Source organism: Bombus affinis, chromosome 6 (genome assembly GCF_024516045.1).
Source record: "Bombus affinis isolate iyBomAffi1 chromosome 6, iyBomAffi1.2, whole genome shotgun sequence".
In the NCBI taxonomy this organism is placed as follows: Eukaryota; Metazoa; Arthropoda; class Insecta; order Hymenoptera; family Apidae; genus Bombus; species Bombus affinis.
Window position 1 is genome coordinate 10,606,835 of NC_066349.1, and position 21,582 is coordinate 10,628,416.

Sequence of the window (21,582 nt, forward strand, 5' to 3'; positions counted from 1 at the left end):
CACTGGCACATATACAATTATCAAATATTTATGATTTGTCCTAATTTTTGTCGATAGATGTCCTTCCCACTATCCGCAATATATTTTATGAAGATTTTCGATGTTGCAGATAAATCGTTCGTAAAATGGTAAATAATCCTAATTGCTAACTGAATCATAATCTTCTAATCACGTGAAGACGCGAAATAAGCGTGCTTGTCCTTTTTTTCCTATATTAATTCGAGGTCATGAATGTTTAATTCGCAAGCCGGTCACATTTTTCTCTCACAACTAGGTTATGTTCTTTTGAATAACTTTCATACTTTCGGTCCCGTTGCATCATAAAGTTTAGTTTTTCGAAATTGAGATATTATATTCTGCTTCTACAGAATTTCTTAACGAAATAACAATGAAATAAATAATTATACGCGAAAGAAATTGTATAACATGGTAACAATTATCTATTGTATATAATAAAAATTTATCAATCCTTAATTCCTATTCCTATATATCTATCCCAGAAAAAAATAATGAATAATATTATATTTTGATATAAAAAAAATTGTATTAAAAAGAATCATTTTAATTTGTACCATGTAAATTATTATCTGTGTGAAAGGAGATTCATTTTCTATGAACTTGAAATGCATGTATATCTTTTTCGTATAGTTCCAGAATTTTTCTGTGACTAAAGCTACCCTTATTGGTATCACAAGATCTGCCCGATCTAAAAAAAAACTTCCCAGAGATGGTTCAACAATACGTATTTACAATGTTGTGCTACAGTCTCAATTACCACAAATCACAAATATACAAGGATTATCAGTGAGTTTTCCTTTAAAATATCTTCAAAAAGGTATATAGGTCTGATTAATTACCGTGTGTTTTTTTTAGGTCAGATTCTATTCGAATCCAGCGAGGAGACCCAGTTTCTTTTCTCAGTTTCTTGAAAATATCAAACATGAAATGCAAAAGAATAAAGAGATGAAAGAGTCTTTGAAAAAGTTCAGGGAAGAAGCAGAAAAACTAGAACAGTCAGAAGCATTGCGTTCTGCCAGACAGAAATTTCAAGCAGTTGAATCTGAAGCTACCAAAGGATCTGAAGCTCTTAAAGAAAAGTTAGAATCCTTAAAAGGAAAGGTATGATTGAAAAATATTTGTTAGTATTTGTTAGTTGAGAACATGTGTTATGGAAGTTAATTGAATAATTAATAAAGTTAATAAATGCAAGTTAATAAATGTCACATAGGTACAAGAAGTTCTTGAAGAAGCAAGTAAAACAGAATTAGGGAAGAAAGCTGGTCAACTGAGTGAAGAAATAACAAAGTCAGCAAAAGGAGCAGCAGAGACAATATCTGAAAAAAGCCAGGCTTTAGGTAAAACAAGTGCATTTCAAACAATATCACAAACTGCAGAAGCTGTACGTGAGGAATTAGATCATCAAGGAATGCATGGTAAGGCAATTTTTGTAAATAAATACAAGGCTTTATAATAATATGTTTTTTTAAATCAAAATTGCAGGAAAAGTGTATGTTGCTCCCAAGGTATTGAGGAAAAGAAAAGATGTGGTAGAATCAGTAGATAGCAAAGTTGTCCAACCAAATGAACAGGCTATGGACGTTGAATTGCATAAAGATTCTAAATTTTATCAATCATGGCAAAACTTTAAGGTACATAATTAAGATAATCGAACTATATTATATATTTGCAGCATTGCAGATGTTTGTAATAATTATATTTTTCCAAGGATAAAAATCCATATGTGAATAAAATATTAGAATGGAAGATCAAATACGAAGAATCCGATAATCCCGTCATTCGTGCCTCTAGACTACTGACGGAAAAGGTTACAGATATAGTTGGTGGATTGTTTCAAAAGACAGATTTGTCTGCAACACTAACAGAAATTTGTAGACTAGATCCCAGCTTCGATAGAATACAATTTTTAAAATATTGTGAAACAGACATTATTCCAAATATTCTGGAAGCTATGGTAAGGGGGGATCTGGAAATTTTAAAAGATTGGTGTCACGAAGCTCCGTACAAAGTAATAGCACAACCATTGTTACAAGTAGAAAAACTGGGATATAAATTAGACAATAAAATTTTAGGTACTTTTTACAGTTCATATAAAACGTTTAGTTTTATGCGGTTATTCCAAATAAAGCTAAATATTTCAATTTCAGATATCAACAACATAGATTTAATAATGGGTAAAGTAATGGAACAAGGACCAGTTTTAATAATCAGTTTCCAATGTCAACAAATCATGTGTGTGAGAGATGGCAAGAAAAATGTTATTGAAGGAGATCCTGAAAAAGTAATGCGTGTCAATTATATATGGGTATTATGTCGTGACCCTACCGAACTTAATCCAAAAGCTGCATGGCGTTTACTTGATCTTAGTGCTACTAGTACTGAACAATTTGTATAGTGTATAGTTTAGGTATGAATTTAGTTAAAGCTTTAAGAAAAAATTGATGTGTATACTGCTGTGACTGAAGAATAAGTGAGAACTGATACGTTTTTTTATGGTTTTCAATGCAACTGGTATTGAAAGAGAAGATTCTTATCGAGATTCGTGACCTGTATATTAATTCATAGATGACGGATGCTAATCTCTATGACTTAAATTAGACGCTCAATTCTGTTATGTAGCTTGAAACTACAGGATCTTTTACATTACAAAAATATAGATTATAAAAATTTGATTGTTTATACTTAGGATTATAATTATCTTTATACGCCAGAACAATTAATTAATTACAAATATAAATTATTGGTCTATCATGTTTTATAATCGATATGTTACATCATCTGGGCTAAAATGCATGAAGTATACACAAATTTTACTAACTTGTTTCTGTACATATTTAAATATTGATATTAAAATATTAAAAAATAGAGCCTAACAAGATATATATATTGAATGCCAAATATTTGTCTCACACGAATTATATCATAAAAATGAGGGAATGTGTAAACATTTTACAATTAAACTAACAATTAAACCATGTCTATAATAATGCACTACAGTGCATAGTTTATTAATACAATCACACATTATTTTTTAAATCTGTAATATACAAAATGAAAACACTTGCTTTTAAATTTCAGTAAGATTATAAATAATAATGTATTGTATAAATGAATTCAATATGTAAAAATTAAAGAAAAACAGATGTTTTGAGAAACAGGAATGTAGACTGTAACTTAATCTTCTTCCTTCTTCTTTCTTCTTCTATATAAGTTTGTAAACAATTGATAGGTATTCAAAAAATTTTGTAATGTTCAATTAAAAATACATTGACATTTTTATTCATAATTAATTCCTTTCATTCCAGAATACACAATTTAATTTTTTTGAAAATCCCCTATTAAATCTAATTAAATCTGATATCAATGGAACATATTTTATCATTATCATTATCAATGGAACCTTTTTATATACAATTCAATGAAATATTAATTCCTTTGGAGTGTAGTGAAACTCTTCTCTGATTGGCTAGTTTTACGCTCGTCTCATAGGAAGTTAAAATTTGATTACATGTCAGTATTCGTTCCTTCATCTCAACTACATTTGCCACAAAAGAATTTCCTTAAAATCATTGTAAATCGTGCGTGATTTTATTGTAAATATATAGTATAGTGTATTTATTGTACTACGATTATATAACTTGTATTAACCATTGTATGCAATTGAACGTTATAAAAAAAGTGGTGTAATGAAACTATTGTTAGTACATACAAACATGATATAACATCTAAATGATGATAATTGTGAAACTGAAAAAAATATTTCTATATTATATCGATTAATTAAATGAGTAGTGAATTAAAAATATCTTTAAAGATTTTCCAATGTGATATCATTGTATAATCTAAATAACGATCGTGAAATAGTTGAGTCCGCCATTAATCGACGGTCGCCATGATACATATTCTCCTTCTGTAACACCAATACAGTAACGTAATAGAAGCATCTGGACGATCGGTTGCATTTCGTTAAAGACGCTTACGCATTCTTCGAATATTTCGTTTTACACGTGATTTTTATTCACTCAACGATTGCCATCGAATCCGTGTGAGCGTGATTTTTTAATGCATTTACGAATACGTGGAGAACTTAAGTTCGGTTCGTTCACTTTCAAGAACACGTAACTGGTTGTTTCTTCAGAAACATGGCTGAATATCATTTCGACGGTGTGGTGAAATTGTGTGTACAGAATTATTAAAACGATATCTCTGATATTGAAATACGTTTCTAGTATTGATAAAATGACGTCGATACACTTTGTTGTACATCCCTTACCTGGAACAGATGATCAGTTAAACGATAGGTAAGGAAAAATGTATCCGTTATCGGTTTCCTATTATAATGTATCTTTTTGGTATGTCTGTCTCTCCTCCGTATTGAAATCATCGTCGTTCATTATTCGACCCTAAAATATGCTTGCTCATATCAATTAGCATAGTGTTCTATATGCTTTTTCGTCCTTTCTGAATTTTAAAACGGTCCTCGCCCATTGTGTCGTATAATTCAATGGCATGTTAGATGATGTATCGTTTGAAAGTTAAAAGTTTGTGTCACATCGTTATGTTTGTATTAAATAATAAGCATGCACATATGTAGAATAAAATGTTGAATATATTAGTTTAAAAATTATCCTCTTTACTGTATAGATGTATATTATATATATTATACATATATTACTCTGTGTGTGTGTGTGTGTGTGTGTGTGTGTGTTTATATTATTTATTATATATATATTATATATATAATAAACACATACACATTATATATGTACATTATATATAAATATATATGTTATATATTATCACATTATATATTACATTATATAAAATTATATATATAATCATATGTAATATATTTTATATATATGGGAACATAAATGGTAATAAATGTTTTGTTCCATTTGTTTCTATTATTGGATACATTTGTAGGTTACAAGGACAATATGTAGTTTCTGTAAATATAATTATTTATGATCAAATATATCCATAGATAATGACCTTCCTATTTCATTCAATAAATATTTGTAAATTTTTATGTAATGTTGTATCATCATTTTCTTATTTCATATTTTGTGTATTTAATATTTTAGTACGGTTTTGTATAATTTAATTTTGTGTGAAGTAGAAGAAGAATAATTTATTGTTCCATCCATACATTCTAATGTTTTCAGATATAATACAAATTTATACATAGTATTTATTATGTATACAACAATAGTACCCTATATTGTTATCCAAAAATTGGTATATTTTTTGTTGCCACACAGTATAAAATTGAAAAAGAATTTTTTCAATATTTATCATAAAATACTATAATACATGTATTCGTATGTTCTAATAATGTGAATATATATAATTTATTTATATATAATAAATAAACTTTAGTTAAAATAAGCACATATGTTAATGGAGTAGTTAATTTAATAATTTTTCTTTTACATGTTTTTTTAGATTGAAGGAAGTGGCAGAAAAAATCAACAGATACGGATTTGTAACATTACCAGCATTTAGTGGATTGAAGGTTGCAGTAAAACATATTGTGGTTGGCCCAACACACATTGCTCTTCTCACAGAAGACCATAAAATTTGTAGAGTTGCATTTACAGTATTATCAGATAGATTGGATTTAAGCAAAAATGAACCAAATCGAAAGTAAGTTATAAAAAGAAATGAAATTTATTGGCAATGTTGTTGTGATTAGTTGTGAACAACATATTCACTGTGTTATCCCACACATATTTTTCTATTATCCTAGCACAAACAAAAACCATGTTGATAACTCCAATTCAGCACCAAATGGTGGTACTAGTAGTGGAAGTGGAAGCAGAGCAGGAATGTCCAGATCACGTGCACGAATCATGCGTGGGAGTTCTGCCATTCGTGGAGGTGGTAGTAATGGAGGAAGTAGCAGTGGAGGCAGGATAGGTCCTCCAGGTGTAATTATGGGTGGAGGAAGTGGTAGCAGTTCGCGTCCTATTGCATCTGTACCAGCTCCATTTGTACCAGAAGATCTTATTACACAGGCTCAAGTGGTATTACAGGGAAAAAGTCGCAATCTTATTATTAGAGAATTACAGGTTTGTCTGATTGAAGAAATTAGTGTATCGATCCTTGTATCATTAAGATTTTGCTAGTTTAATATTGAAATATATTTCGTAGCGTACAAATTTAGATGTAAACTTAGCAGTAAATAATTTACTGTCACGGGATGATGAGGAAGGTGATGACGCTGAAGATGCAGCAGATACCTACGTTCCGGAAGATCTCATTTCATTACTAGATGGTGGATTTAGCAATGAGCATTCTGTTATCATTGATGCAGATTCTATGTTTCCTGAAGACATGTTTGGATATACAGGAATGAGAAAGTAATTAGTCCGAATTGCTTTTGAAATTGTTTGTGAGAGATGTATATTTTTAATGTTTGTATTCTTTAGCCGAGGTAGTTCTTCACGCAGAATAGGTAATGACAGAGAAGGTGAACGTACTTCTGAGCGGGATAGAGATCGAGATAATTTCAGTAAATGGAGAGATCGTCAATATTGCGGTCCAAGACGTTGGCTGGAATCGGCACTTAAAGATTCTTGGGACAAAGATTCTGGTACAATTAAAATTTTAGAAAATTATTTTTTAATATCTACGAATTGTAACCACGGATATTTTGATTATATATTTGAAAAATTTCTTAGATAATAAAAAGAAAGAGTTAGCTGCTCAAAGTCCATTATGGATATCAGAAGAATTAGAGTGGTGGCATGAACGTAGTAGTGATCTTGCCCCTCGTTTTGTACAAATCGCCTCGCTGTATAGTGAATTAATCGCTGTTTCTGCTGGGGGACAATTGTATCAATGGAAATGGTCGGAATCTGAACCATACAAACACACAGAGGTATTTAAAATAAATTTTGTTTCAGTATTTTATGTGAGCAATATAAATTGAAACAAAGAAAAAATTTAAATAATGCTCATTGTAGAATCCAAATATACATCATCCGAAAGCTCCGTGGTTGGCAGTAACCACAGAAAAGATAGTTAATATATCTGCAACAGCTATACGATGTTCTATTAGTACTGAATCTGGCAAAGTAGCTACTTGGCTTGATGAACTTGTAGGTCATGTCGCTTCTCGTCTCGAACATCCAGCTCAAACTTTTACAGAATTTACATTGGACAAAATAGTATCCCTTCATACCTGTGCTTTGTATACGGTTGCTAAACTTGAAAGTGGTGCATTGTATTGGTGGTAAGTTGAAATATTACAATTTTTTAACTATTTTTGTTTCAAATACGAAAAACTGATGTCGATTGTTATATTTTCATTTACACAGGGGTGTATTACCTTTTGCACAACGTAAAAAATTATGGGAAAAATATAAGGCTAAATCGCGCAAACATAGATCATCCACAGTTTCATCAAATGATATTAGTTATGGCGCACATGTTTGTATGAAAAATAGTCCTATATATCATCCTGGAGCAATAGGTAATTTGTTAAATAATAAATTGTATTTATGATTTGCTTAAAAATAATATTTTATAATATTCTAAAATGATATATTTTCAAGGTTTTACCATTGCCAATGGAGTTCCAAAAGTAGGACAGTTATTAGGAGCAGCATGGAATTTAGATAGCACTTACAGATTTAAGATATTACCAGCTGGAACTCATTTGCCCAATGTTAATATAGAAAAACGAGAAACGAATGGAAACAACGGAACGAGTAATATTAATAAGACAAATCACAAAGAAACTACTGATCGCCTTGATATGCCTCCTCCACCCTCACCAGCTTCGAGCACATGTAGTGATACTGGCAGTATCACGACAAGTCATAAGAGACAAAAGCGAGCTGCACCTCGAAGTGAGGGAGAGTCAGAGCGAAAGGATGAAGAGGAATGGCAATTAAAGGATGTTGTTTTTGTAGAAGATGTAAAAACAGTTCCCATTGGTAAAGTTATAAAAGTTGACGGTTGTTATGTCGCTGTAAAATTCTTCTCGAAAGATGCGAAGGAAAAAGAAATTAAAGAAAAAGATTTCAGTACTTCAGATTTTAAAGATTTAACAACTGAAGAGTTAATTAAATTGCTAGCTGATTGTAGATTGTTAAGGAAAGATGAAATACAAGTAATAAAATCATCCATGAATCCAAGAGCTCCAGACTGTTTCCAACGAACTCCCAGAAGAGTGAATATTGTTGAAGGATCAAATGATAGCATTTTGAGCATTGCTACTGACGGACAAGGAATCCATGCAATAGTAAAAAGTGCAAACAAATTAAGTTATGTTGTGTATAATTTAAGTACTGGAAGATATGTACAAGATTGTTATATTCCATCGGATGTATCATCATTCTTGGGTCTGCAGCCTCAAAATATCAGCCTGACAAGTTCCGGAGAGAATATAGAGTGTTCCATGATACTTAGAGATGGAAATAATACTATCTATCCATTAGCAAAGGATTGTGCCGATGCTATCCGTGATCCAAATTGGTTGGATTTAGTTCCAGTTCTGTGCATTGGTGCTTCAACTATTCCCATACCAACTTGTTCAAATTCAACCAATATGAAAAATCAAGTTGCAGTTATTGCATTAGTATTTGATAATCTTTTATTAATGCCACGCATATTAAGGTGCGATTATGAGAGTATTAAGCAAGTATTTTGCAATTTGGAACAAGATCACAAAAACAATGCAACACAGATTCAATCAATATTAATGGAACGTTGCGATGGTAATCGCAATATTTTGCATGCTTGCATTAGTATGTGCTCACCAACCTCGAATAAAGAAAATGATCAAGGTATTAAATTTGTTCTTTAATATAAATATATGAAAAATTGTAAATTGTTTATTTTAATTTATTATTTCGTTTTTAAGGTATTGAACGTGAGTTAGTTTCAAACACTGTTGATGGTCCATCTGCACCTATTGAGGAACCAATTCCAACTTTAAGTTGGCCACCAGAAGCTTTTGATAATACGTCAGGAGAAGAAGACAGTTTGCTTAGCATTGGTACTGCCAGCATATCAATGATGAACAAATCAGGTAAAAGTGTATCAAACGCCTTTTTATTCTTTTTTTTTTTGTAATTTTTAACTTCTGTTACATATTGCTAAATAAATATCTTGCTGTTTTCAGGTGTCGGAGCAACATCAAATAACACCTACATCATAGACTCTGTGGAAAGAAGAAATAATGCATTACTTATATTAAAGTATATGTGTGAAAGTAGTGTGTTAGCACCTCACCTGAAAGAACTACTCACGGCAAAGTAATTATATCAATTATTAATGAGTAAAATATTTTTATAGTTGGAAAAAAATATTTAAATGTTTGTTTTAACAGAGATATTCAAGGTCAGACACCATTAATGCTTGCTGTATCAGTTCGGGCATATCACGCAGCTCTTATTTTATTAGACATTATTCAAAGAGTTGGAAGAGATCAGAAAGAATGTTCGGCTATGATACTTCCTGCGGATGCTAATCCAGATTTATCACCGTTATTCGTTACATGTTGCAACGATACATGCAGTTTCACATGGACTGGGACTCAACACATCGATCAAGATATTTTCGAATGCAAAACTTGCGGCTTGATTGGATCTTTGTGTTGCTGTACAGAATGTGCTCGCGTTTGTCACAGAGGACATGATTGCAGAATAAAGATAACATCCCCTACAGCTTATTGTGATTGCTGGGAAAAGTGCAAATGTCGAGCGCTCATTGCAGGCCATCAAGGTGCTCGTTACGAACTCCTTTGTCGTCTCGTAGTGAATACTGATCTTGTCACGAAGATAAACTCACGGTAAATAAATATGCGACAAATTGATTGATAAAATTAAAATAAATTATTTTTCTTAATTTTATAGGGGGGAAAGTATTTTACTCTTCTTGGTTCAGACTGTTGGAAGACAATTGATCGAACAACGGCAGTACCGTTCTGCACTGCGGCAACGCTCAGCATCTGCAAGTCGAAAAGGGCCTTCCTCAGATGGTAACATTTTTTACTTAGAAAAAGAGTAATTTATATAAAAAATAGAAGTTAAAAGCTAATCATTAACAGGATTAGATACTTATGTACCAGATATGCCGGATCACGATTTAGAACCTCCTCGCTTTAATCGAAAAGCGTTGGAAAGATTATTGGATGATTGGCCAGCTGTTCAATGTATGATTATGTCAGGAGTTTCTGCACATGGAAATGAACAGTTATTTGGAGATCAAGGCCAATTATGTCGTCAAAGCGGTACTGCTCTACTCGATAAATTTACTCACTCGCTATTATTTAAGTGTAGTGCAGAGGTAAAAAAAATATTAGTTTTATCTTATATGTCTAATATATTAAAAAACATTGATAATGTAATATAATTTTTTCGCAGATGCTCGATACTCTTCTGACAACTCTAATACGAGAATTACAAAATGATACTATATCCGGACGACAAGAAGAAGCAAATAATGTTGCTCGCCGATTTGTTCGATCTGTGGCCCGAATATTTGTGATCTTCACAATAGAAATGGCACCGAATACGACAAAACGAAGAAAGTATGATATATTTTACTTTAGCTAAGTAATTTTTATCTTTTTTATCTATTCAGATGTTTTAAAACATATTTCAGTACTAGCCAGGCATTGCAACCTCTAATGAAATGTCGTAAAGTGTTCCAAGCATTGATTAAATTAGCTGTTGAAGAATTATGTGAAACTGCTGATTCACTGATAGCACCCGTGAGATTAGGTGTTGCTCGCCCGACAGCACCATTTACATTGACGAGCTCAGCAATGGAAGTAATCAATGGCTCTGAAGAGTTGTTTTCTATCGAGCCACTAATACCTCATAGTGGTGTTAGTTCCCAAACTCTGGATGCTACTTTACAAACGCAACAAGGAAATAATAATATTACTATTGCCAGGGACGTTTCTGCTATGGATGAGGCAGAAACTGGTGAAGGTATGTCTTGCGAATTAATGTATCAATTAATATAAAAATAATATAACTGAGAATTTCATATCTAAAAAATTATTAGAAATGATTAGAAATGATAGAAGTGTCCATTTTCTTCAAAAAATTATTTTGAATTGGTAGTATTTCCATTACCAAATCTTATCGATTACGTTAATTTTGTGCCCCCGTTATCCTGCATAAAATATTATAAAATTATATTTAATTTTCTCTAATTTTGATTCTATAATAATCTTTATGTGTGAATAGAAGTTCCTATGGACGTTGATGGCGACATTAGCGAACATGAAGAATCTGGGGTTTCTGGAACTGTCGCTGGTCAACCATTAGGTGAGATTGATAGTAATGGCGGAGGTGTAGGTGAGGAACAAGCAGGAGATGGCGAATCCGATACAGAGCTCGATCTTTTGGCGGAAGCGGAAACAGAGTCGGACTCCGATGACAATCACAGCAATCAAGATGCAGCGTCTGCGCAGCGTAGTGTACAAACTGGTGCTACAGCAGGCTCTGATGGTGGAATGGGATCTATCTTATTATTCCCGGAAGACGAATCTGGAGAATCAAGCCAGCAAGAAGATGATGAAAGTGAAGCAGGAGAAACTGATGAACAAGATAACGAAGATTTTCAGATTGGTGATGATCAATTGGAACGACGAAGGTAAAATTACTGTCTTTCTCTCAAGTAACATCGATGGTCTTGTACTCATTCAAGAAATATAGCAAGGTCGAAAAACCAATTGAGTCGAGAACTACAGATGTATATATAACCTCGCTATATTTTCTGAATCAACTATAGGTACCGTATTATATGTGCATTACACAGATACATTAAAAGAATTTTGTAGCAATGCCCTTCCAATTAAAACATTAATCTCTCTTCCAAGCGCATTTGTAAAAGTCATTTTTATGTTACTGATACTTGATTACAGTGGTTCATCTGGCCATTTACATCGTAATAATCTCGCGCCTGTTTCTATGCAATGGGCGATACGTAATCGCGACTCAAGTATGCGTACAGCTGGATTACGGGTAACAGGTGGCAGTAATCTGGTTTTTATTGACTCTACATCTTTAAGACGCACTACTGCAACATCTGCTGTTGCAGCTGCACAAGAACCTATAATTATGGGTACTAGTACTACTTGTTTGGCACGTGCATTTGGAATTGTTATTCGACAGATAGCTGATCTTTTGGTTATGATGCAAGATTATAAAACATTAGCGCCTTCTTTGCCGCGATTAATGGAAATTACTTATCAAGATGCGCTCAACCTGCAGGTATAACTTTTTTATAATATGACATTTAATAATTAAGCGTTTGAGTCCCAAGCAGCGCGATCGCACTATTTAAATTTTGTGTCAAAAAGTCTCTGTATATTTGACCGCTACGAATGACTGACGGTATTTTGTATTTCATTGTTATCTTCTCTATAATTTTTACAACAAAGCTTCAAATATTTATAAACTAATAGTACGCATATATAATAATATAGATGTATTTCATAAAAATAACAAATATGACGAGCGCTATTGCGCCGCTTATTTCTCTTCGCAATCGATTAAGACAAGGATTTTTCGACCCTGTTTCTTCAAAGACCCCTGGGACTCAAACGGTTAAAATTGAATAAATTTAAAACAACATGATAATTTTGATTATTACAGATGTATCTCGAGGGGCACTTGAAACCTACGTGGGATTGGCTGCTCACAGTTATGGATGCCACGGAGGCACAACTAAGATTTGGTGTGTCTCTGACACGTAGTGCGGATCCTACGCATCCAGAACATCCGCTGAACAATGCTTCATCTTTGTCTGGAGGCAATTTCTCTGGATTGTTGAATACAGCGGCTTTATCGTTAACATTGCAATCTAATACAGGTCGTAATCAACGCAGTGGTATCGCTACGAGCTCCAATATCTCCACTCCACAAGCTTCTACAAGACTCACCGTTGGTTTTGCAGGCGTTGGCGAACCTTCAAGAAACAGTAGAGAACGCGAAGGTATCATCTGTTATCTTTATCATTCTAATGAAATTTTGCCATTAAGAAATACTCAAATTTTTTGGAATAGAATAGTGGCTAATAAGTATTATTTTTAGGTGGCGATGTATACTTGGCAAGACGTGAATTTTTGTCTTATTGCCTGTCCTTAATGCGTGCTCATAATGCCGAACACAGGGATAGCTTGCCAGTATTAGATGTTTCTGCACTAAGACATGTAGCATACGTTTTCGATGCGTTAGTATATTATATGCGTTCGCCACTATCAGAACCAATGTCATCACGAGGAGAGACTCCAAAGGAATCATCAAATTATTCAAGTTGGAACGATCAGGTTTGTATTGAATTGAGGTTTCCTTGTAATCAACATGTATTTAACACAGATTATGATATTTCACATTACAGGATGAAAATGATAATGACGAGGGAGAAGAATATAGTTCTCCAGTTCCCACTGCATTGGAGACAGATTCCGTTGATTATCCTGATTTACTTCAGGTTCCTAGTTGCGGGTCAGGAAATAATAGTAACAGTACACCAAAAGGAAGAAAGCATCCCTTTTTACAAAGATCAGACTCCACCTTATGTCTTGGTTGCCCTCCCCTTGATCCCTTTGATACTGTCATGAGCGAGGCCTTACCATTAGCTGATCAACCACATCTATTGCAACCCCATTCAAAGCGAGAGGATCTCTTTGGTATACCAAGACAACCAGCAACAAGCGCAGGTCCTAATCAAAATCCGTTAGAGGGATTACCCACAAGACTTAGTCTGTCTGCACGTGGTGCTGATAATCAGAATATCCCCACACCGACATTTAGTCAAATTATTCAAAGATCTGCCTTTGCATCGTCAGATGCAAGACGTAGCTCTGTAACGATCGGAGATTCGACGTCTACAAAGCATACGGTAATGTTCCCTTTACATAGGAAAGCTAATTAAATTTATCCACTCACGGCATTTATATTTTTTTTATTTTTGTGTTGAAATTTTTGCACGGAAAACGGCATTTATTTTAGTCTAAATTTTATCCTATTGTTGTAAATAATTCTATTTTTAAGTTATTATTTTTGCAACAATAGGATGTCATTCTTACATTTCCACTAAATCTTTTATGGCACAATTCCTTTCGTTGAAAGATAAAATATGTAGATTTACTTTCAATATTATAGGAAAAGGCAAAATCGTTCAATCACACATTTGCTGCGGAGCAAATTGATCGAGCTCCAATCATCGTTTCTACTAATAATCAAAGCGATCAAGCATCGGGAAGTACCAAAACCAATAAAGATATCTGTAAAACGAATAGAAGCGTTATTGTTAGAGCTGGAACTGTTTCGGTAAATATATAGAATTTGCTTTTAATAAAGTTAAGATAAGAGAGAGTTACAAATTATACAAATTCATGAACGTACAAAAGAAGAGTTCTTCTGGTAAATTAGGTGCAATAATGTTGTATTTCAATTTTAAAGGAATCGAGTTTAAATAAAGCTGGTGCATCAGAAATGATGTCTACAGCAAATGAAGCAATACAGAATGTAACGGAGGAGATGGACACATCTGGTTCAAATCAAGATGCGTCTATGACTCATGAAACAATTGAAACAAATCCAGTCTCGTCTATTGGATCTAATATATCACATAACATTTTATTGGGTCGTTGGAGCTTGTCTCTTGATTTGTTTGGACGAGTTTTCATGGAGGATGTAGGATTAGAAGCTGGTTCAGTTGTATCCGAGTTAGGAGGTTTCCAAGTAAAAGAAGCGAAATTCCGTAGAGATATGGAGAAACTTCGGAATGCACAGCAAAGAGACATTAATCTGTTAAAAGTAATTAAGTACAATAATTTTTAATTATTTAAACGAACGAAATATATTGAGTATAATATAAATTAAACTTTTTAAAGGTCGAACGGGATAGAACACAACTATTAGTGCAAACGATGAAGGAATTAAATACACATTACAATTTATATAATAGACGTGCCACTAATGCACCGCCGTTAGCCGTGCATCGTGTTAAAGTGACTTTCAAGGATGAACCTGGTGAAGGCACTGGAGTAACTAGAAGTTTTTATACCGCGATTGCCGAGGTTTGTAATATTACAATAGGAATTATCTTTGTTTCTTATCTTAAAAATATAGCGTACACGTACATTTTTTTTAAAGGCATTGCTTGCAAATGAAAAACTGCCTAATCTCGAAGCAGCACAAGTGGGATCAAAATATACACAATATAATGTACTTCGGAAGCTAAAAAGTAGAGATCGTGATCATGATTTAAGACGACAAGTAAGTATAATTATTATAAAAAATAAAAAAGAAGAAAGGCAATGTTCTTCTGTTCTTCTTCTTTTACAAGAGATATCATATTTCAGAATCCTCGATCTTCTGGAAAATGTCGAGAGACGCGTAGAGCATTGTCTTTTGAAGCTCGAGTTTTTCATCCATCCAGTTCTGTTGAAGGAAGCAGTAATTCTGGAGCTGGTAGTTCATCCTCCAATTCTCATCCGTTACCTGTTAGTCACCCAAATAATGATCACTTGACCATGCATCAACAACAACTCGGGGACAGGCTATATCCAAAAGTAATTAATAATAATGATAGTACTTAGTTTTTCACAATAACACACTATTGTTACCTTGTACAGGTTTATGCATTGCAACCCGCATTAGCTGCTAAAATAACTGGTATGCTGTTAGAGTTGTCCCCTGCACAGCTGTTGATGTTACTAGCTTCAGAAGACGCTCTGCGGCAAAAAGTAGAGGAAGCATTTGAATTAATCCGTAGTCATAGTCAGGAGTCAGCAAGGGAAGCGCTGTTGGATCTCGATGTATTCAGCTTGATCGCACGTTGTGGGGCTAATAAGAAAAAGATTGAGAACAGTATTTTGGATGATACCGAAGACAATGCTCCACTTTTCTATTCCCCGGGAAAGAGAGGTTTTTACACTCCACGACAGGGAAGAGCCAGTTACGAGCGATTGAACGCATTCAGAAATGTGGGCAGGTTGGTAATGATATAAATAACAATTGATCAAACTATAATATAATAAAAATAAAAATAATCGTGAACTATTAATTGGTGAAATTAAAAGAAAAATTTGTTATCAGACTTATAGGATTGTGTCTTTTGCAAAACGAGTTGTGCCCAATATTTTTGAATCGTCATGTAATAAAATACATTTTGGGAAGACCGATCCGTTTCCACGATCTTGCATTTTTTGACTCTGTAATTTATGAAAGCTTAAGGCAACTCGTTATTGATTCCGAAACCAAGGATAGTAACAGTCTATTCTCTGCTCTTGATCTTACATTCAGGTAAGCGCGTATCTAAAATATTTCAATCGCTTATTTTCGTAGAGTCGTTTCTAATATTTCTCGCATTTTGTCTTAGCTATGGTATATAACACTTTTGATTGTTCTAGTATTGATTTGTGTCCCGAAGAAGGAGGTGGATCGATTGAACTTATTTCTAACGGACGTGATATAGAAGTGACAGCAAGTAATGTTTACGATTATGTACGCAAATATGCGGAAGTTCGTATGATTAAGGTACAAGAGAAAGCTTTGCATGCTATGAGAGAAGGAGTGTTTGACGTGCTACCCGAAGGAGCACTCGATGGTTTAACATCGGAAGACTTAAGGCTCCTGTTAAATGGGGTCGGTGATATTAACGTTTCCGTTTTGATATCGTATACTTCCTTCAACGACGAATCAGGAGAACCTGCCGATAGATTAGCTAAATTTAAACGCTGGTTGTGGTCTATTGTTGAGAAAATGTCTCATTCAGAACGACAAGACTTGGTAAGAAATCACACTCAAACATTTTTACTAGTAAGAAAAAATTGTCTTCGCTCTACTTTTTATAAATGATGCATCTTTTATCTCTTTACACTTGTATTTTAGGTATATTTCTGGACAGGATCTCCGGCACTACCAGCAAGTGAAGATGGTTTTCAACCAATGCCAAGTGTGACATTACGACCAGCAGATGATCATCTACCAACTGCAAATACATGTATTTCCCGACTATATCTTCCATTGTACAGCTCTCGTCACATATTAAGACATAAACTACTACTTGCTATTCAGACAAAGAATTTCGGATTTGTATGAATATATAGATTCCATATATATATATATATATATATACACACATACATATATATATATATATGTATGTATATATATATAATTATATGTATACATAAGATATATATAATGTAACATATTATATATATATTATGTATATTATATATGCTATGTGACCATGTTTGTGCGCAATAGCTCTAAAAAGAAGTCACATTATTGATAATGATATAAGAAACGAAAAAGAAGTTGTATGTTGTTATTTTTTTCCTTCCTAAAAAAAATTTATAACATTTATAAATTTATAAGGTGTAATTATGAATTCTGATTTCTTTTACTGAACAAAAAGACGTGGTTTCCATCATAATAAGATTTTATATTAAAGTGTCATCTTTAGTCATTATAGTGATCATTTTAGTGAATAAAAAACATCTTAAAAGTCATGGAAGAAAATGGATTAATGGCAACCCCGTATCGTCAGAAACGATTGTCTTAAAATTTGTTCCGTTTCCTTTTCTTTTGCATATCATAATAGTACTCTTTCTACTTTGTTAGGAATTTTAACAAATTATTGTACAATTAAAAATTTTTTATTAGGCATGTTTAAGATGTAACATAAAATGTTGACAGGAGATTGTAGAATTTTTCTTTTAATGCATACCAGTAGTAATTGCTTCCCTGGATTTCAGCATGTTGATTATAATACATATTTTAAAAATGAGACTACAACACGAGAGTACAGATTACAAAATATGAGACTTGATGTTTAATGATATTGGAAATTACATAGTTTTACGTAAAAAGCCTGTTTTTACAACTGAAAATGATAACAAAATATCAATGTAAAATCACATGTAATTTAAAATGATACAAATGTTCCTTGAACATTAAACTCTTAGGTTGAATTATCAATTTTTTTTTTTTCAATCAATTTTATGGTGAATGAATTTGGCCAAATGCGAAGGTAATAGGAAAAATAATCTAGGAATGTCTAGCTGCCTATTTCATATTGTTATATACTTTCTTTTTTTAACATGTTCAAAATCTTGAATCTATCATAAAACAATATCAACTCCATTATTTATGCTGCTTAATCTTGGCATGCACTCAATATATGTCCTTGTTTCTGTCTAGGATCGTAACAATATATATTTCCAAAATGATTATCATTTTGAAAGAAAATTGAATTTACAGATTTAAATTATTATTTATATATATATATATATTTCCTAAACAGTAAACTGAAATAGTAAAAAATAATCTATTATCTTTAATTTACTTAAAAAAAAGATTACTAATGTTAATATGTATAATATAATAAATCTCATTGTTTATAAATTTCTAAAAATCGTAAAGTTATATACAATAATTATATTATCCGTTATGTACTTGACAAAGTATTAATAGAAACTTATGTACAATGGTTACCTATTGACCACTTCCTGAATTGTTTTGGGGTAATTTTGCTGTTGATTGGCTCAATTGAGCCAACGTTTCTGGAGTCGCGTGTGCTTTCAGGATTGAATTTTCAGCTTCCAATTGATTTATACGATCCATAAGCTCGGCTATTTTTTCTTTGAGTACTTCAACTTCTTCCCGTACAGCAAACATCAAGTGACTCTTGACAAGATCCTATAAGAGAATACTCTATTAACTTCAATGTTGTTTTTTATTGTCATCGGATAATTATCCCTACAGCAAAATACACTCACCATGGCTTGCTCGATCTTATTATCAATTGCTACAGCACTAGTCCCCGACATACTGCAATAAAAATTACATGCAAAAATTTATTGATAAAATATGTATATGCTACAGCAAATAAATTCACAATCTTGTTAAAAAATATTTTTCTGTTTCTAAAAGAAAAAATTTCAATTGAATATTACTTTAACCAATAATACTAGATATACGTAATGTTTTAATGAATACATAATTTCAGTGATTGAAGGTACATTTAATAAACTGTACCTTTCATTATCTTCGAGGGTATGATGTTCATCGCTGCCTTGAGTGACTTCAGTTAGTGATTCTAAAAGGGTTGTATCAGCAGATTGAGTGGTGGATCCAGCTACAATGCCTGAAATAGAATCCTGCTCCGGATCTGGTTGATGAAATGTCATATTTCCCTGCTGCATACCTCCTACAACATTTTGGCAGGTAGCTGATACCTGTGCCATTTGTACTTGGGCATTGCTACCAGAAGTTGAAGATTGCATTTGAGATGGTGGTATCACTTGGGATTGCACTGGTGCTCCAGGAGCATGAATAGTTGATGAAGTTTGCTGTGCACCTGTTTGAGGAACTTTATGAATATTTTGGATGCCCTGCATTCCTTGTATGGCAGTCAACGGCTCAGATATTTGAGTCATTGGTTTTTGTGTTTGTAATGGTTGTTGAGATTGAGGCTGCTGTTGCTGCTGTTGTTGGGGTTGCTGCTGCTGTTGTGACTGCTGCTGAGTTGGAGGATGTTGCTGTTGCTGCTGTTGAGCAGCATGTTGTTGCTGTTGCTGCGTAACAAGAATATTAGGTGCCTGGGATGTTGGTACAGGTGTTTGCTGCACAGAGGGTTGACAAACGTTTTGAACTGGTAATGACTGATTTTGTGTGCTCACTGTCACATATGTATCTTCTTTTGAATGAGGTATGTTTTGTTGGGGTGTCACATTGCTATTGCCAGTCTGTGTTATAATAGGAATAGAACCTTGGGGCATACTTTGAGGTTGAGTCAAATTACTGGGATGGGTTGGTTGCAGATTGGAAGGTAACGTGGAACCTTGTCCAGTTTGTTGTTGTTGTTGAGATGCCAATTGTTGAGCAGAAGATTGAAAATATTGGGGAATTTGCGAAGGTGGTTGAACTTTAGTTTGCGTTTGAACTTGCGTTGGATTATGCTGTGCATTGGGAGGAATGGAATTGCTTACTGCATAATTAGCACTTGAAACTGGTGTAGGGTTGTTTGGTACACCGATCGATGTATGCACATCTGTATGTACAGATACTTGTCCATTAGCATCAATGCCCATACCTTTATCTTCGGATACGACTGATTGTTTAGGTGCATCAGGTATAACGATTCCACTGTCTGTAACCCCATACGATATGCATACCTCATTTGGATCAGACACTTTAGGTGTACTGATTGCTGTCGGTTGATTAACTGATGTATGATCCAAATAATCCATGCAAGTCCATCTGCCCCTTTTAAAAGGTTCAGTGCTTTCGATCTTGACCACTTTAAATCTCTCATTTCTACCATGTGAATGTACTTCACGTAGATCAGCATCTTGTTTGGCATTACTCGAAAGTAAATTGATAATATTGTTGTCAGTAACAGATGTAATATCCAATGTATTGATATTACTATCATTTACCGAATTACTAACGTTATTCCCTTCTGAGGGAACGATTGCCAGACCATACTGTGAACTTGTAGGAATCACCGGAGCGGTGCTGAGGGCAGCATTACTCGTATTAAAAAATACATCCTCTTTGGAGAAGGTGTCTTCCGAATAGCTAGGTGTTTCAATGTCCATGTCGGTGGTACGCGAGTGTTCGACTGAATTGTCCTCCGTATGCGACTCATCGAGATCATCGTTCGAATCTTCGCCGGCATCATTGCTCATACGAGAACCAACGGTAACGCTTGTTATTTGGAAGGAGGATGTCTTTTTTCGACACTGATTACTGGCCGTCACGTTGCTCGAACTGGTCAAACTAACCGGCTGGTACAGTTTCTCTGGCTCTCCTAACCGAATCGTCTCGGTGGTCGTACGATGCACTGGATTCGATATTTTTCTACTACCATCCGATAGCTTATGCGATTTTCTGTGTACATTATCTGCCATTATTATAGGAACTTAGCATTCGAGAGCCACGATCTTTGCATTCGTTGTTCTCTTGCATGTTAAAACCGACATCGCTCTTAGTCGGGGCCTCTCGGCTTTGAACTAATAATCCCTATTAAAAATCGTCACGATTACCTTTCAGACCCGACCGATTATTATTCTTTACGGTTGTTCGAATTATATTCATATTCTCATTTTGTAGAGGTGTTGACAGTTCACCATTTCATCAATTTTCACGGGGAAGAAGTATATTCGCTCGAGTACCGTCCACTCGAAACGAATATTCACACTTCGACAAATTCCGTATCGTTCTTTCCTCCGTCTTCACGCCCGATTCACGCTACATTTAATCTATCACGCGTTTACATATTATTATCTCGTGATCCGATTTCTCATTATTCATATCCTTCCTACTCTATTATACTAAGTAAGCAGTTTAAAAATGGCTGCCAATTCACTCACGGAATTGCCACGAATTATATCTAGAGCATCCGTGTGACTTCACAACTAAAAATCTATTTTCATCCACGATCTAGGTGCATTGTCGAGAAATAACCATAGTTACTATCCTTCCATCTTTATCCATAGAAATATGCTGATCACAATTCTCCTGATTTTTATTCCTTTTCATATCGCATTTTTATTATCTCTACTTGTTT

The 21,582-nt window shown here is 33.8% G+C and overlaps 3 protein-coding genes across 7 annotated transcripts; 2 read left to right on the forward strand and 1 right to left on the reverse strand.

Moving 5' to 3' along the window:
- The first annotated feature begins 42 nt into the window (after window positions 1–42).
- LOC126918104 (mitochondrial import inner membrane translocase subunit TIM44) lies at window positions 43–3,179 on the forward strand. 2 transcript variants are annotated; one of them, XM_050725739.1, is made up of 7 exons: window positions 43–128; window positions 649–804; window positions 874–1,119; window positions 1,229–1,433; window positions 1,501–1,649; window positions 1,727–2,090; window positions 2,166–3,179. In XM_050725739.1, the coding sequence occupies exons 1-7, from the start codon at window positions 126–128 to the stop codon at window positions 2,411–2,413; spliced, it is 1,371 nt and encodes a 456-aa protein (XP_050581696.1). In that variant the 5' UTR covers window positions 43–125; the 3' UTR covers window positions 2,414–3,179. The 2 variants fall into 2 exon arrangements, with proteins under 2 accessions (XP_050581696.1, XP_050581697.1); XM_050725740.1 differs by lacking the exon at window positions 43–128 and adding an exon at window positions 275–429.
- A 316-nt stretch (window positions 3,180–3,495) lies between these two features.
- LOC126918075 (E3 ubiquitin-protein ligase hyd) lies at window positions 3,496–17,518 on the forward strand. Of its 3 annotated transcripts, none has more exons than XM_050725678.1 (30): window positions 3,496–4,319; window positions 5,467–5,667; window positions 5,771–6,092; window positions 6,175–6,383; window positions 6,453–6,616; window positions 6,705–6,904; window positions 6,990–7,258; window positions 7,344–7,498; window positions 7,581–8,816; window positions 8,894–9,067; window positions 9,155–9,287; window positions 9,362–9,823; window positions 9,888–10,012; window positions 10,082–10,320; window positions 10,398–10,564; window positions 10,639–10,970; window positions 11,232–11,640; window positions 11,912–12,260; window positions 12,645–12,984; window positions 13,083–13,318; window positions 13,390–13,893; window positions 14,157–14,324; window positions 14,457–14,813; window positions 14,891–15,076; window positions 15,153–15,275; window positions 15,362–15,571; window positions 15,635–15,993; window positions 16,098–16,304; window positions 16,412–16,790; window positions 16,893–17,518. In XM_050725678.1, exons 1-30 carry the CDS (start codon window positions 4,258–4,260, stop codon window positions 17,100–17,102), a joined length of 8,487 nt encoding a protein of 2,828 aa, XP_050581635.1. In that variant the 5' UTR covers window positions 3,496–4,257; the 3' UTR covers window positions 17,103–17,518. The 3 variants fall into 3 exon arrangements, with proteins under 3 accessions (XP_050581635.1, XP_050581636.1, XP_050581637.1); XM_050725679.1 differs by having other exon boundaries at window positions 8,894–9,061; XM_050725680.1 differs by having other exon boundaries at window positions 4,193–4,319; window positions 10,088–10,320.
- LOC126918095 (protein bunched, class 2/F/G isoform-like) lies at window positions 14,818–21,442 on the reverse strand. Of its 2 annotated transcripts, XR_007711216.1 has the most exons (5): window positions 19,047–21,442; window positions 18,788–18,839; window positions 18,504–18,707; window positions 15,626–15,733; window positions 14,818–15,500 (listed from the first exon to the last, which is right to left on the reverse strand). XR_007711216.1 is itself a non-coding variant. In XM_050725723.1 (3 exons), the coding sequence occupies exons 1-3, from the start codon at window positions 20,921–20,923 to the stop codon at window positions 18,504–18,506; spliced, it is 2,133 nt and encodes a 710-aa protein (XP_050581680.1). In that variant the 5' UTR covers window positions 20,924–21,442; the 3' UTR covers window positions 17,644–18,503. The 2 variants fall into 2 exon arrangements, 1 of the variants encoding a protein (XP_050581680.1); XM_050725723.1 differs by lacking the exons at window positions 14,818–15,500; window positions 15,626–15,733 and having other exon boundaries at window positions 17,644–18,707.
- Between the last annotated feature and the right edge of the window lie 140 nt (window positions 21,443–21,582).

Coding starts and splice junctions, on each gene's coding strand:
- LOC126918104 (XM_050725739.1), top strand. Junction 805..873: donor CAAATATACAAGGATTATCA/GTGAGTTTTCCT, acceptor TGTTTTTTTTAG/GTCAGATTCTATTCGAATCC. Junction 1,120..1,228: donor TAGAATCCTTAAAAGGAAAG/GTATGATTGAAA, acceptor AATGTCACATAG/GTACAAGAAGTTCTTGAAGA.
- LOC126918075 (XM_050725678.1), top strand. CDS start 4,258: ATGACGTCGATACACTTTGTTGTACATCCCTTACCTGGAACAGATGAT. Junction 9,068..9,154: donor GATGAACAAATCAGGTAAAA/GTGTATCAAACG, acceptor TGCTGTTTTCAG/GTGTCGGAGCAACATCAAAT. Junction 9,288..9,361: donor AAAGAACTACTCACGGCAAA/GTAATTATATCA, acceptor TTGTTTTAACAG/AGATATTCAAGGTCAGACAC.
- LOC126918095 (XM_050725723.1), bottom strand. CDS start 20,923: ATGGCAGATAATGTACACAGAAAATCGCATAAGCTATCGGATGGTAGT. Junction 18,840..19,046: donor ACCCTCGAAGATAATGAAAG/GTACAGTTTATT, acceptor TTTTTATTGCAG/TATGTCGGGGACTAGTGCTG. Junction 18,708..18,787: donor ATAAGATCGAGCAAGCCATG/GTGAGTGTATTT, acceptor ATTCTCTTATAG/GATCTTGTCAAGAGTCACTT.